A 17,741-nucleotide genomic window follows, 5' to 3' on the forward strand; every position below is an offset into this window, starting at 1 on the left:
TGCCACTGAGATTCCAGCAGATAGTTGGACTGACCTCTAATTTATCAAATATTATTACATCAGACAGCTGTCGTCTTCTTCTAGTACTTAACTCCGCTAGCACCCTTTGAAGGTTTAATGAACTTGCCCACAAATGTTAATCTTTTATTGCTCCCAATTAATCTCGGCACTTAATCTCCGCCCCTCCCTAAGCATTGCGGTTATGTGTCGGGTGTCATTTGCATGGAGAATTGCTATAAAAATGACCCGTGAGTACCCTGCAGTACTATAAAACACCACTGAAGGAGTACTGAAAAACACTGGTCCGTTCTGTGAAATTTTGTTTTCAATGCTAATGTAAGTCCTTTGTCTTTGTGTTCTACTCTGTGGGTCACTACTGTGCACCTAATATAGAAGCACTAAAAGCAGTTTTCACTCCTCTTGACATATTTCTTATTAAAGTAGAACGTTTGAGTGAAACATAAAGAAGTACTTGCCCCTCTCCCCTTTTTAAAGTAGCCAACAGGCTTTTATGTCACAATCATAAATGATGATTTACTACTTGTTAAAGTCTTCATACTACTCAATTTCTTAAACTTCTAAATTCTGTTATAAATAACAAATAATAAAACACCGATAATACAGTTTAGAGAATGGATATTATAATAGATTTGTAGTACTATATATATATATATATATATATATATATATATATATATATATATATATATATATATATATATATACTACCATTTAAAAGTTTGGGGTCAGTAAGACTATTTTTTAGGAAATCAATTCTTTTATTCAGCAAGGATGCATTCAACTGATCAAAAGTAACATTATAGACATTTACAATGTTACTAAAATTCTCTTTCAAATTAATGTTTATCTTTTCATATATATATTATTTTATAATTTGTTAATCAAAGAATTTTGACGAAAAAAACTATCAAACATCAACTATTTTTAACATTGACAATAAGAAGAAATGTTTCTCGAGCAGAAAATCAGCATATTAGAATGATTTTTGAAGGATCATGCAGCACTAAAGACTGGAGTAATGATGCTGAAAATTCAGCTTCGCCAACATAGCAATAAAATACTTTTGACCTTTTTTTGAATACTCATTTTACAGGTCTTTTTAGCATTCTAGAGAAAATCTGTGTAGTGCAGGATGAGTCTTCAATATTTTAACTTTGTTTTCCTGAAAGAGAAAAACTGCATATTTTAAAAGCATCCATCTACATATATGAGTACACTGCATATACAGTGCCCTCCAAAAGTATTGGAACAGTAAAGACAAAATTGCTCTGTTGGCTGTGGAGTCAAGACTTTTACAAATATGATTAAAAGATGAATATGAGACAAAATTACAGAATGTCACATTTTATTATTGGGTGATTCAACACATAGATGTTTTACCAGCTAAGAAGTTCAGCACTTTTAGAGTTTCATCTCTCTATCTGATGTGAGCATAAGTATTGGAGCAGTTGCCTCACAGGTCTTTCTAAGTGATCAGCTGTGTCCTGTTGCATTCATTCTTCAGATATTAAAAGCAGGGAATGTGTCGCATCAGTTATATCCATTACTTCTGCATTCTGAATCTTGCATTCGATGATGACACACACAAACCAAGATGAAGATGAGGGAGCTGACTTTGAGAGAAAAGCAAGCAATTTGGATGGTAAAAGAAAAGAGGAAGTCAGTTAGAGCTCTAGCAAAACCAAAGGGCATGGAGAAATCAAGAATTTGGAAACCACCAGCGACACCAGCAACCAACAATGACCTGATCAGCTGAGAAAACAACAGTAGTTGATGGCAGACAAATCATAAAAGCTGTGAAAATGAACCCTAAAAGACGTGTCTGTAAAATCACCAACCAGTTCCAGAAAGCTGGGGTGATGCTCTGACAATTTACTGTCCTCAGGAGACTTTGACACAGAATCACAGATGCTACACAGCAAGATGCAAACCTCTGACCAGCACCGAAAATAGAAAGGCAAGATTAGAGTTTGCAAAAAAGCACAAAGGTGAGCCAGAAGAGTTTTGGAACGGTGTTTATGGACCGATGAGACAAAGATGAACCTTTATCTAAGTGATGGGAAAGCAAAAATGTGGAGAAAAAAAGGGAACTGCAAATGATCCCAAGCATACAGCCTCATCTGTAAAGCATGGTGGAGGTGTTGTCGTGGCATGGGCATGCATGGCTGCCTCTGGAACACCCTGCCAGTTCAGTCAAGGAATTTATAAGGGCAAATAAATGGAAAGTCTTAGATTGCCCAAGTCAATCTCCAGATTTAAATCCGATTGAACATGAATTTCACCAGCTGAAGAGGAGACTAACTCCCCAAAACAAGCAACAATTGGAATTGGCTGCATTAAAGGCTGGGAAAAGCATTTCAAAGGATGAGACCAAGAGTCTCGTGATGTCTATGGGTCACAGATGTATATCTGTGATTGTGTGCAAGGGACCTGCAACTAAATAATAGCTTTTAATCTTTTATATCTGCCTTATGTTCAACGGTCCCAATACTTATGCTCACATCAATGAGTGGGATTAACTCTAAAAGAGCTGTTCTTTTTATTTGGTAAAACATGTATGTGTTGAAACGGCACATTCTGAACATTCTGTAGTTTTGTCTCATATTCATCTTTTAATCATATTTGCAAATGCCTTGACTCCACAGCCAACAGAGCAATTTTGTCTTTACTGTTCCAATACTTTTGGAGTGCACTGTAGATGTCCTCACAGTTAAATAACATGCAGTAAAAGCCAGAAAATGAGGTCTTCAAACAAGGTCAGGGATTGAACAAGTAGACTGACTGTTGTAGATTTGCCCTAGATTGCAATATTTATAGATTCAGTTGACTGCAGTTAAATCCATCTCTGTAAATTTTAATACTAGTGGAACATTTGCAATGCAGCAATGTGTTCTTTTTACTGCAAAATTTAGTTAGCCTCAAGAATAGCAATCTATCTGTCTATACGCTTTTTCACACCCTTTATAGGTGACCATCTGGCGGCATTCAAATGCTATGGCCGCTTAGCTGATCTCTTTGCTTTGCCCAGGAAAACTGTCATCTATGGCACAGAGTGACTGTAACTAGCCAGACCGCAGGCAAACTGGCATAGCTGGCAAACAGAGCACAGAAAAGAAAAAAAAAATCTCGAGAAACCTGTAGCCTGGCCCTCCTTCACCTTCACAGATGGATGTATCTCACAGCCATGTTGAAAACCGACACGTATGGAACCGCATTGTGCAATCTGTTTCTTAAACCATTTTTATACTTCTAAACCGATTCAACAATATGCATGAATATTCAAACACGCTTCCTCACAAGGGCACATTGTAATGCAGATTTAAACATTAAGGCTGCAGTACAGTGTTTAGTACTTTTCTCTGTTAAAAAGGCAAATTGGATGGCATTTTCATGCTGTTTTGGGATAAAACTGAACATCAGTGAAAATGTTTCTTTTTTGCTAAACTGTATTACATCCAGCAAATCAGTGGCACAGTTTTGCAAATCAATCAAAACAATGGCAATCAGCACAAACAACATCCATCTGAAGTGTTTTCCTCACTCACAAGATGATAAATCCTTTCTCTAAACATCTACAGCTGAATCAGAGCCATCACAGTGCCAGCATGTGCATAATGTAAAACAAAAAAAAAACTAAAAACCAGTTTCTACAGTTAAATTTCACTCTGCGGGCATTGATTTGTGCTTTTGATACTTACCTCAGAAAAAGTTTCACATAAACGCATTCAATATCAAATAAGTACAAAGTGTTCGTCTGAATTCCTGGAGAACCAGTCTGATGAATTAAACGAGTGAATGCATAGATTTTGTGTTACTGGTTAAGAGCTATGTGGGGTAAGTGAGAGTTGTCGATAAGTTGATGTCGCCCTGATTTAATTAACACTGGGTTAGGATCAGTAAAGTCGATAAAAAGAGACTGATGAGCTAACACTCCTCCTTTTGGTCCCCTATCCATCTGGCTTAAAATTCTCACAGCAACAAAAGAATATGATACTAAATAAACAGTACCGACTTTAAATCTATTAAGTAATGAATCTCTTCTCAAGACAAAACTATGTAATTGTGAACTCACCCCAACACCCAGTTGGTCTCATAAATCTTTCAGCTCATCCTGACTGAATTGTGTATTTTAAATACAACAGACCCCTGGGTACGGAGTTTAGGCTGTAATTATTTCTGTAATGACCCTGCCATCGTCTACACATTAAAAGATAATACATTTAAATTTATGGAAATCCTAATTAGGTGCATAGAGCTAGAATCAAGCGATCTAAGCACAAGCTCATTAATGATAATCTAATGCAAAGAAAAATAAACAAACTGAGATCTCTGAAAAAATAAATACTAAATACACCCATTTTCCCTAGTAACGCCCCCTCCCTAAATCACCTACATAGTTATATGATGGAGACGAGGATCGTTCTAAGCACAATTAACTCTATCACTTCCAGTCATTGTTGAAATAGACTAACCACATGTAAGATATTAGAAATCACAGAGTACATGTTATTACAAAACACAGTTAACTCTGACTGCTGGGCACTGTCTGATTAGTCTAATTACTGCACTTGATTAGTGACATCTCATAGTGGGCAGAGTCAAGGCAGTGACTGGACAGGTTTATGATAATTTTTTTTTTTAACTGAAGTAAAAGGGCTCACAGTATAATTCTAAAAAAACCTCCACCTTCAGGTTGTCACAACTTTCTGCTGTGAAATCTTTATTTATTTAATTTTTATATACAAAAAATTATAACGTAAATGTAAAAATAACTTACTGTACTGTACTGTATATTGTTAGCAATATTTAAAGAAGAACACTTACTGGACTGAATCAACTTAGGTTTGCTTAATTATCCATACATAATTTTTGCAAAGATATGTTCAAATGTGAGTATGAATTATGAAAGATAAGGGTTTTGAGGAACATTTATTTGTACACCCCTCAATTGTGTTTTGCCCGCACAATAAAAACTAGAGATTTGATCAGTAAACATAAATTACCTAGAAATTAAAGAACTTCATTTTAATTTTTGTCCATATAAAGGTTTTTGACAATTGTTACATTGTTACATTGAATCAACAACTAGTAGACGGCCTGAATGAGTTCTACTGCAGGTTTGAAAAATCACCCCACACCCGCCCTGAACACCTCTCCACACAACCATTCACACCTCCAGCAACCTCCCTCTCCCCCACACCTACAATTCAGATCAGCGAAGATGATGTCCGCCAGGTCTTCAGAAAGAACAAAAGAAGGAAAGCACCAGGCCCAGACGGTGTGTCACCAGCCTGCCTAAAAATCTGTGCTGACCAGCTGGCCCCCATCTTCACACAGATCTTCAACAGATCACTGGAGCTGTGCGAAGTCCAGCTGTTCAAACGCTCCACCATCATCCCCACTCATCCAGGACGGTGACGAGTCTGCTTACAAACAGGAGGTTAAGGAGCTGGCTGTCTGGTGCAGTCTTAACAACCTGGAGCTTAACACGCTCAAAACTGTGGAGATGATCGTGGACTTCAGGAGAAACCCCGCTGCTCTCCCCCCACTCACCATCATGAACAGCACTGTGACTGCAGTGGAGTCATTCAGATTCCTGGGAACCACAATTTCTCAGGACCTGAAGTGGGACAATCACATTGAGTCCATTGTGAAAAAGGCCCAGCAGAGGTTGTTAGCCAGCCTTCGCCAGCTGAGGAAGTTCAACCTGCCACAGGACTTACTGAAACAGTTCTACTCTGCCATCATTGAATCCATCCTCTGCACTTCAATAACTGTCTGGTTCAGCTCAGCTACCAAATCTGACCTCAGAAGACTACGGAGGGTAGTCCGGACTGCTGAGCGAATCACTGGTACAACCCTCCCCACTCTCCAAGAACTGTACTTATCCAGAGTGAGCAAAAGGGCTGGTAAAATCACTCTGGACTCTCACATCCAGCACACTCACTCTTTGAACTGTTACCATCTGGTCGACGCTACAGAGCTCTGAAAACCAGAACGACCAGACACAGAAACAGTTTCTTCCCTCAGGCAATCCATCTCATGAACACTTGACAATAAACGCGGAACACACAACTCTATTATACATTATTTATTCACCACACATACTTATTTTTTTAATTTCAAATTTGCACATATCAGACCTGTACACACATAATTGTCTATATTATATTGTGTTTTTGCTGTTTTGTACATTGCCTATTTGTATATTATTCTTTTATTATCTGTGTCCTGTCCTGTTGCTGTCTTTCTGTTGCACTGTGGAGCTTCTGTCACTATAAAAAATTCCTCGTAAGTGTAAACATACCTGGCCAATAAAGCACATTCTGATTCTGATTTGACATGTTTTCCAGGGTAAAATTAATTGAATGATATTAAAATAATAATTAAAACAATAATTTTAATCAAAACAGGATTCTGTGCTCTGATTCTGATCCACACTTAAACAACCACCACCTCAAACTAATAGGAAGTGACACCATTACAGTCTGTTTCAAATATTCTTGTAAGTTATACTCTCATATAACATTCAGAATTGTTGTTTTTTGATGCTTGACAAGATTCGTCACTAATTATACATCCACCCATCACTTAAAAAAGTGTTTTTACTAGTATTTATAGAAATGACATATTCCTGACTTCTGAATGCTAATAATAGAAGGCCATGATCTTCATAAAAGGAAGAGTAGCAGCCGCTCTGGTTTAAAATGTACCCCCTCATCACTAATGAAATTTACTTTATAAATACACTTCAAAAATTACCTTTTCAAAATGGAAAAAGCTGTGTTTTCTGTCTGTCTCTGTGCACTCAACCAGGCGGTTAAATGAATCACTGGTGCAGAGACGTCTGACGTCATTCTAACTGGAATGATAGATCTAATTTGTGCCACAGGAAATTAAAACAGGGAGTTTGCATGCCCCCAGAGATCTTCTACACACACACACACATGCACAATGTCAGGTTTAACTCGCTTCTGGGTACAATACAAATTTGTCCCCCCAAAAATGGTAAGGTATGTACACACACACACACACACACACACACACACACACACACACACACACACACACACACACACACACACACACACACACACACACACAAGTTAACTGATTTGTGAAGCAGGAGCACCATGAAACCTGTATTGAGGTCTCGTTAGAATTTATATACACAGTTGAACTGAAAACACCTTTTGTGAACTGAAAACACCTCTGGACTATAGTAGACACATTTTTTGTAGCAGAAAAAGAACAGGACAGACATTTTCACTGGAAGAATGTTGCTCAATTAATACAATTCCTGTCCAAACACAATAAAAGCCAGAAAATCCTATCTTTGTTAGTGATGCTTAAACTACACAACAACATATTTAACTGAGATGAAGATCGAAAGCTAAAGAAAGTTGTTTGTTGTTTTGTTATTGTGAGGATGATTACATGTTTGATGCTAGCTGCAAGAGCGACACTTTGAATAAATGTTTGCACTCACTGAATGGAGTTCTCGATGCGGGAGATGGTGAGGAAAGCAGCCAGATTTGCCGTGTAGGAGGAGATGACTATCAGAGCAAAGAGCCACCAAACCCCCATCATCATCCTTGTAGCCAAAGTCGTGTAGGGCACCTCACCACCTGTAGAGAAACAGGAGAAAAGAGCAAACAAAAAAGGCTGATGATTGTGCCATCTTTGAAATTACATCAGACACGTGAGCTTTCAAAATATATTTTAAATAAAGACCAATCTGGCAGCCAAATCTAGTTTAGTTCATCATATGATGGCTCAAAAGAGTCATTCTGGTGACATTTTTGCAAAATTTGAACAGTATTTTAAAAAGGCAAGTAAATTATGATTCAAAACTTAATTCAAGATATATTCTCTAATTATGTTTGTATATTTAATGAGATAATATTTAATGTTCAAATGTTTAAAATTATATAAGACATAATAAATAATCTGTATTACAACCATATCCATATTCTCTGTTGGGTGCTCTCACTCTCTATTAAAGTATACACAGAAAATATACCAGCAATATTCATATAAACCTATAACATATTTTGGACGTTCAGATTTTGTCCCCTTGTAAAATAGGATGAAAACACTGATTATTATTATTTTTTTGCATTGGAAACATTGTGAGCATCTCCTCAGTGAAATAATAAGAAATAATATGTCATGGTTGTCCCCAGCTAGTTAAATGCATCGTTATATTTCTCTATGTAGTTTGAATAAAAAGGGCTTCATCTTAAGTAGTGCAGTACTCTGACAGACTGGAAACAAATGGAGGTATCCAAGTGTGCAAGATCCAAATAACTGAGACTTTAAAGATGGAAAAAACTCCATTTGAGTCAGACAAAAAAGGCCATCAATTGTAATGTCAAATCTACATTTCCCCAGCCCCACAGTTAGAGCAGAAGCACGTCTGTTTATTCTGCATTTCAGATCCCTGCTAATTTACCAGCCAGAAAAGACAGCGGCTCCTCTAAAAGTACTGCACACCACAATAATGATGGATCTGCACAATTCAAGGCTCGCAGCAACACTGAAAACTGTTAAAAAAATTAGTCCCATCTATCCTTGTGGGTTGCCGTATCATTCCAGCCTTGTGTGGTAAGTGCCAAGCATTTCAGCACTCAATAAGGTATCTGACAATTCTATTTCTGTAGGGGGTCCGCTGAGATGAGCTGTCTTATTAAAGAAAGTTTTTAGATGACTCGCATACATCCCGCAGGCTGTGTACTCTCTGCTCCACACAAACTTTTTTGCAATTTTAATTTGAGAGCAAATTGGCCCACTCATTTTTTTTTTTATAATCAAAAATCTTGGGTTATCAGACTTTAAGGTTAGGGAGTGTCCTATTTAAAGGGCACTGCTTCCTTCATCTGCTATGTAAACCTCAGAGATTTTGGACTTCAGTTTAAGTAAATGTCAGTGAATACTCAACAAGCTTCTTTCAGCTGACTCTATACCAGTAATTCGCTAAGAATAAATCAGTAAATCTCTCTCTCTCTCTGTCTGTCTGTCTGTCTGTCTATCTATCTATCTATCTATGAAAGTTTTATGAAAACAATTCAACAAAGACATCAGTAAACGATTATAGAAAGTTTATTAATACACATTTGAGTGATTCTGAGAATGTAAAGTTGTTGAAAATGGATAAAGTAAATAAATAAATATTATTGGCTCTAAACATTCATGCATAAAATTATTTCCTAAAAGTCACATTTTGTGCTAATCTTTTACACTTATTACCAGAGGTGGGACCAAGTCATTGTTTTGCAAGTCACAAGTAAGTCTCGAGTCTTTGCATTCAATTCTCGAGTCAAGACAGACAAGTCCCAAGTCAAAATAGGCAAGTCCAAGTCGAGTTGCAAGTCCTCAACTTTTAGCTTCAAGTCTTAAACAAGTCATTAGTGCTCTTTGCCCAAATTAGTGTCTCAGTATTAATTACCATATCAAATTTACTTACTTACTTTTGTCATTTAGCAGACGCTTTTGTCCAAAGCGACTTCTGTCAAATAAGAAAAAGTAACTAAAACTAAAAGTTACAACTCTATAAATACTATATACCCACATATTTAAGAAAATAAAGAAATTAAATCAAATTGACAACATTTCAATAATAAATATATAAATGAATAAACTAAAATAAAAAGCGATACTTCTATCCCTTGCCGGTGTCCCTGCCCGGTGGAGTCGCACGGTAGAGTTGATGGTCTTCACACTAAGAGGGCTTCACACGACGACTGCCGCGACCGTTGACGCGGTATAATAACCTTTTTTATACCAATCCAACAAATCACCATTTCAATTCAGCTGGACCCACTTTCCTGTTTATCAACTAAAAATGGCCAAGCAAGTGCACACACTGACAAGATACACGATACAGTACGAGACCAAACGTGATTTCAGCACCTCTCAACACAGTAAACAAAAATAAGCGTTTCCTAGCAACGGCAAATGCGCTAAACACTGAGACAAGTAAATACACTTAAATTTATAATAATTGCCAAGCCAAGTCTCGAGTCATTGCTGTCAAAGTCTAAGTCGAATCGAGTCGCTAGTCATCAAAGTCTCGAGTCATGTGACTCGAGTCCAGACTAGTGCTTATTACCATTAAACACCGTCTGTAAGTGCTTAGAAGCTTCACCTCTCTACTGCAATCATTGCCAATTCCTCACTTGAAAAATCTTCCAGATTACTGCTAATCTTTTTATTTTTTATTTTTTACTATTTTCTTTAAATTCCACCAAACATTTTGAATGAGATTTAAATCTGAAGACTGAACAGGCCATCCAAGAATGAAAGAATGGATGTAACGCATGTGTCCGTGATTTACGCCGTCTCGAATCTCGCTCGCGGAAAGCGCTCGAGAAACAGTATCTCTTCCGCGGCTCAGGGCGCTTTCAACACGTTTTTTTAGTCTCGAGCAAGAGACTGTACAACAGTCACGTTACATGATTTGACTGATTTTTTTACGTAAAGAGGGTGACAGCGCACCGCATTAAAAGAAATGATCATTCATGTTTTCAATAACCGCTGGCCAAACTCAAAAACGGAACTAAAATTAAAACATCTTTGAGAGCAAGGGGGGCCCCCTGGTGTTTCGGGGGCCCTACGCAGCTTGTGTATTCTGCGTATAGGGAGGATCGGCTCTGATCAGCCCTTTCAAGGAACTCAATGACACTATAAAACAACATAAAAATGGATAGAAATTATTTACAGTTGACAAACGCTTTTTGTGACTTGGCAGCCTGGTATCAGACAGCACACACTTAAAAGTCCATGAGATTTTAGTCTTTACATAAAAAGTACATGCATCTTCAGGCAGAATTTTTTTGTTTCTTTTCTGAATAATGAAACTTTAGTTTCTAAACCAAATGAGGGTGAAATTTTGACTGATTCTCTTCATACACCAAGTGCATCTGTGAAATGAAAAATAATCATACAAACAAAACCAACATCTGTAAGAGTTCTCGGTCAGAACATTTGTTCAAAATCGAGGCAATCGACTAAAAAGCTCATTTCCATATTCAATAGTTCTTCAAAAAGAAGATAATGGTAGGATTTGTAGATGGTAGTGCAATGAAATATAAATTTTAGTGAAGATAGGAGCGATATAACAGAGGTTTGTAACCTACGGTACTTCTGATATCCTGAAGCAAAGTTGTTACAGGAGAAAGCAGGATAAATGAAGGAAAAAAAATACTAACTATAGTTTAGGAAAAAACTGTTTTTAGTTGAGCGCTCATACTGGTGCAGAAACTCTGGCCTGAAGCCTGCTAAAGCAAATGAATGTACAAAATAATGAGTCTGAGACTTTATATAAATTAGACTGAACACAGCTACAGGAGGCCCTCTCAATTTGAAGTTTGGAGTTACCGCTTAGGGAAATATTACTGTAATGATACATAAAAAATAAGGATCTAAAAGTTATAAAGAGCTCAATCTCACACTTGTATGGATATGTGAGTAATGCTAAACTGCAGAAAGGAAAAAGCAAAAGAGTCAAATACTGTGCTGTTAAGGATTAATCAGAACATTTTTATGCTAAAATAATTCTTTGAGTTGAAGACAGCTGGACAAGTCAACTACAACCAACCTCCCGAAAGATGATGTACTGGTGTGTAAAGATACAAACCCAAAAATGTGTTTCTGTTCACGATGCAGCATAGCACAGCTTGAGTATATGACTATTTCAAATACGAAATACTAGATTGACTCTGAGTAGGGCTGTACAATTATAACAGAAACAAAGGAAAACTGCATGTTGCATTCTCTGACCACATCCAAAACAAGTTGAAAACTGTGATCCTGAATTACTTTTGCCATTTTATGCAACTGCAAATCAAAACTGTGCCTTAATTTCACATTGGCCTTCTTATTGAATAAATCATACACCAAATGCAAGCAATGCTAATATGGCATTATCACTGACGCTGTAAGTTCACACAGTGCAACTATTGAGCCCTGACTTCTGAACTCTCATTATGATAAACAAAGCAGAATAAACCTCCATTTACAACATGTCAACATCTTGTTGATCATAGCGTTCTCAATTTCTCAGGTCAGTCACCTGCAGTGTTTATTGAGTGTTCCACCATCTACATTATAAGCATGCAATCATATTACAACTATAAAATAAATCCAAATTGAATTACATTTGGATTCTAAAGCTTCTTTTAGAATGTTAGGTGACATTTCTTCAACATTCATTTTTGTGTGCCACTGCAAACAGAAGTTTAAACTTATGAAACTTAAATAATTAGTGAATCAGATGCTGATTTGGACTAGCTGTAATCACTGATTATAATCTATTATAATTAAAAACATTAAATTATAACCCAAATTAAACAACTCTGATAGGCCATTGCATTCATGTACACAGTGCAAATGTCCAATAGTAGTAGTCAGTGTTTTTTTGACAAATAGTCCTAGTTATTTTGCCTTTGTAGTAGTCTTTATTATTAATTTGATACAATTTGAATCCCTATTTTTATATTTTTTTGGTATCAATAAGAAGACTTTTTCAAATGACGTTTTAAATTATACCTCCATAAATAATGCTTGCACCAGTGCAAACTTTCAATAAATTTTTTATAAGTTTATATAAGAAGTTGTATAATAGATTTGTGAAGGAACAGCAGGGGGTTCATAATTTGATGAAAAGGTAACTAAATAAATCATATGGATGAAAGAACAATGAATGAAAAAATAAATGAATGAAGATGAAATATTCTATTCTAAATATTCTATTCAGTATACACTAACCTACATTTGGGCCGTGAACATTCACGTGTGATGCTGAATTATTGAAATATTAAAGCTGCTGTCTGTAAGTTTTACCTCTTTGCTACCATCTCTGTTTGAAAACGTGGAATTGCAGCTGCTTGCGGAATTATTTTCCTTGTGTGGGATGTGCTCTGGCATGGCTGCAGCGCGGATGAGTCTAATGTTTTGAGGTGAATGTGTTGCTGTCATTCACCGCACCGGTGTGGATGTTTACATACTTCACAAACACAGCTTCTAGGCTACGTCTTGGAATATTTTACCAAAATAAAAATTTATCATACATTACCATTTGAACAAGTAACAAGTCTGCCACGTTTGTTCTGACCAATTGAGGAAAAAAAAAACATTACAATAAATTGCACTACCAATGGTGATTTAATCTAAAGATTGGTCAGCTCATATCACATCAAACCGTGCAAATTATTATTATTGTTATAATTTTTTCCTCAAATGATTAATGTTAACAACATCAGCATTGAGTGACTATGAGTATAGTGTTTATTAGCAAGTAGATTTCAATTTCTGTACAGTCTCATCTAATTGTCATGCCGTTTGAATTTCATATTAAGAAATTATTTTAATATCTTGTGTAATAAGGCTATCTGTAATCAGAGGCACATTTAAAACTGGAATATAATTTAATTTAATTTACATGTGTTTCAAATCCTTTCTGGATTACAATCCGCCATCAAAATTATACATTTAATTATTCTAGCTGCTGTGAGAAAAGGCTAAATGATCCGCTACCTGCAAAATCCTCACATGCGATAGCCTAGTAGCCGGGACAACTTCTTTATGTTTACAGACGTGATGTAATGACTCAGTGCCATGCTCGAATTTTCAGCGAAAACCTATCTGTACCACGCAAATCAGAAAACATTATTATAAGCTTACCGTTGTAAATCAGGCTAAAGTAAGGCGATAGTTATGAACACTGGCTGCTTATGTACTTGCTCAAATATTGACTTCGGATCATTTTTTACCAAAAAAAAGTTAGGGACTGCAGCTTTAATTTAAAACCTCAGGGGATATTTTTTAAAGTAAATATTTTAGGTCAAAGGGGTTCTAAAACATTTTAGGAATCCATTCCATAGGCCATGTTGACAGTAGACCCTCACTGCAGAACAAAGATCCAGGGGGTGGAGATGGTACGTTTAGGGATCAGGGGGTGGAGACGGGTAGGTTTAGGTATATGTAAGGTGGGAGGAGTTGGATCTGGATCCAACCTCGCCCTCTGGATCTTGTGTGCTGCATTGAGGACCATCTCCATGTTGATGAAAAATGTTCAGTCCTGCACTGGTAATGATCTGCGGTGAAATGTGACCGACAGTAAGCAGAACATTAATAAGATGTAGGGCTGCCAGAGAACAGGCTTCTGTCATCAGATATGATTGGCAATGAGTATAGAATCGTGGCAAGTCGGTGCTTTAGCGTGGGCTGATTGTACACCATTCTCTGTGGCTGCTGGATGTTGATCTTTAGAAAATGAGCAGGACGGTAATGTAGCTTTTATCTGCACACCCAGCAACTGGGGTTCAAAGCCACCCTGCCACGCACATCAAATCAGCAAGCCCCATTTCCAGCAGGTTTCTCACTGCTTGCTTTTGATTCAGCAGCAGGCCAGGGGCTACACACTCCTCTCAACCCCTCGCTGTGAGCTAGCACCTACTGAGAGACAGAAACAGAGACAATGCGTGGATGACGGAGACAAAAAGCTTGTAAAGAAGGAATATGTCTCTTGGTAGTGTCTGAGATGTTTGTGCATGAATTTTTTTTTTACTGTTACATATTTAAGTTATAACTACTACTAATTTGTTATTCGACTGAAATTGCATGAAAATATCATATGTTCAAGGTACTGTAGATGTTTAAAGTGATAAATAACTTTGGTGTGTGCTTGGACTCTGATTCAGGATCTGAGCAACCAGGACAGTCCCAATTAAGTGGATTCCCAAGTGGAACAAGTTGCCATGAAACAGTCAAGAGCCCTTCATGGCTGTTAGAAGCCTTGTAAATATAGCTGAGGATGAGTGCATACACATCTCGTCAACACACTCACAGGGTGAAGAAGGCCAATAATGTCACAGGGTTTCTTTCCAAACATCTTGACAGATGGGATACAAAGCACTTGCCTGCTGACTTTTACTTAACACTGAAAATATCCTAGTGTTAAGACGTTATGATCACAATAAGAATATGAACATTGGATCCCTGGATGAATTCATATAATCACTACACTGTTAACATTATTACATGTTAAGAAAATGCTCCCGGAAGTGCTGATATTGTTAAATTAAAACTAAAATTATTCAAAAATTACTGAAAGTAAACTGAAATAAAATATAACTATTAAATGAAAACTTAAGTTTAAATAAAAATGGTAAATGTATTGGTAAAAGTACTTAAATTACTAAAACTAAAATACAAAATAAATTACCTATATATAGAAATATAAAAAATAAAAATAAAAATAAGAACATAAAAATATTAAAACTGAAACTAAAATTTAAATGCAAAATTTAAAAATAAAAGCTAATTTATAATGTTTTTTTTTTGTTTGTTTTTAGTTCTGTTTAATCTTGCTTGTGGCACAGAAACTACACACATGATTTTTAACTGAGAAGAGAAAAAAAAAAAAAAAAAACATTTTACCAAATTAGCAGATTTGAGGGAAAACTTCAAACAGCCCCAGATTTATGTTGTTGTTGATAAGATGTAAATCTCTGAAGTCGTTTCATCATTTATACACAACCAAAAAGTTCAAAAGTCAAAAACGTTTTTGGTCTGAAATGTTCTTGAAAAAAGGGTGAAATAAGGTTGTTAAAAATTCTTTGTTTTTGTTTTTTTTTCCTCTCCTTTTTAGAAAACTTGGTCATCTTCAGAGCCACTTGAAAATTGACCTCTTCAGTTCGTCGTTTCTCAGTAGTTAAAGCAACTTCAAATAAGCCCTTTGAAACCACTGGTGCTGAACATTCAAAGGTTTATACATTGCTACCTTGTAAAGCCTTAAATCTCTGCAGCACCTTGAGAGCTGGAGATTGTAGCTTCTGATGAGTGCTGTTAGTTTTATTTATTTATTTTCTTTCCAAGAGCACTCTGGCGATAAATAACTTAAGGAAAAACATGTTACTCGTTTCGCTGGAGCGCGCCTCCTTGCAGCATGTCACCTTTATTTCCCTTTCACCACAACAGACCTGCCAGGTTTGAGTGTGTGTATATATATGTGTGTGTACAGTATATGACTGCTATTTATTTAAGCCATCAACTATCCCATTATGAGGCTCGCTGGCAAATATTGCCATCAATTTGCATACAGTTTAACGCTCTGAAGCGCGACCCTGAGTGCCGAGCCGCTATCGCAGCACACAGCCACTCTGGAACTTTCGACGCTGTAAATCATCAAAATAAAAGTAAATAAACTACGAGGTGCACCTCCAAACACATCTCTTTAGTCACAGCTTACGAGATAGCAAAGCTAGCATGCTGTGTTCAGACATATGGTGCATTAAACATATATACACAGGGGTAGAAGATAAAGGGTCAAAGAGGAACATCTTAGGCAGACAGTACACCCCCCCTCCCCCCAATGGAGCAATATTTTCAGAGTAAACATGCCAAGATATACCATCTCAACGCCATCTTGCCTATAGCGGTACTTGCTAGTCAAACAGGATTTTATTAATTTTTAAATTGTTTTCCAGCAATATTTATTTATTTATTTTTACCCCCCTGGCTTTTTTTTCACAGCAAAAAATACATAAACATTATTTATTATATATAAATTTTAAATAAATTTACAATTTAAATTCTTTAAATTTAATTCTCGAGCTTGTGACAGCAGGATTGATTCTGATTGGCTGTCAATATTTTTATTGTTCATCAGCTGGAAAAAATCGCTCTGAAAGTGATTGCAACGATATCGTCTTTATCGTTATAGTTGTGGTGTGGATTCTGCTCTTCTTTAATATTGAGAACGATTTTTATATATCTTTATGTATCTATATCTTTATCTTTATAGTTATAAATAACTACTCTATAGCATATTTCCATATGAATACAAACAGAGTAGAAACATGAATGCAAAAATATACGTATTAATACAGCTCAACGTTTGAAATGCTTTATCTGATGCTTCAAATTTTATTTTGATATAAATAAATGGCTTTGTGCCAAGTGAAGCGTGGAGAACCCTGAATGGACGGAGGTGTTCACGATGCATGTCAGAATGAGAGAAAGTGCTTTAGAAATGCTGTTGTCTGATAAATATGTCAGAAGAGCCAGAATGCTACATACAAACTGCTTTCCATGATCCCTTATCCACACAAACATTCTCTAAAAGTGGCCACATGTTTTTTTTTTTTTTAATCTTGTCATATCTGGCTGTCAAATTTTTTTTACACTACATTGGTGTGAGGACACATTGTCATGACTTTCTGTATGACTCCTTTTTGGGCTGAAAAAAATTAACTTTGGGCTCAAAAACAAAAAACTAAATCAAACCATAACTTTCTTAAATATTATATCTACTTCAGAAAGGTCAGAGGTCTTTACTACACCATGTCATATTTAGGCTTGCTTTCAAAAGGCTACGACCTTTCACTTTGCTTCAAGTTAAATGCTGACCTAAGGGCATATATACAAGCACACAGATGTACACACACACATGTAATCATGAAATATGTATGTACACCCACAAACCCAGTAAATCTGCATGATTTGCTAGGAGGCATTGTAATTATGATAGTACTGTATGGAATGCAAAACACAGCAGGTGACGAGTTCAATTTTGAACAAATTTGTGCAAACTGTGCACATAAGCTGTTTTTTCAGAGCTAGAACACTGTTTCACCAGCCGAGCATGCTGAAAACTAGTTGAATATTATGTTAGAGTGCATTAAGTTTACATTTATACTCCCCAATAACTTATGTTT

The 17,741-nt window shown here is 36.4% G+C and overlaps 1 protein-coding gene across 1 annotated transcript in view; it reads right to left on the reverse strand.

Moving 5' to 3' along the window:
* The window catches only part of LOC306849091 (glutamate receptor ionotropic, delta-2-like), a gene marked incomplete at both ends in the record, with an annotated part of 138,479 nt that overhangs the window by 1,312 nt on the left and 119,426 nt on the right, over window positions 1-17,741 (reverse strand). The window contains one exon of the mRNA XM_079383944.1: window positions 7,511-7,649. Within this exon, the coding sequence (XP_079240070.1) occupies window positions 7,511-7,649 (139 nt within the window). The remainder of the gene's footprint in view (window positions 1-7,510; window positions 7,650-17,741) is intronic.

The sequence above is a fragment of the Barbus barbus genome, assembly GCF_936440315.1.
Source record: "Barbus barbus genome assembly, chromosome: 29".
Taxonomy (NCBI): domain Eukaryota; kingdom Metazoa; phylum Chordata; class Actinopteri; order Cypriniformes; family Cyprinidae; genus Barbus; species Barbus barbus.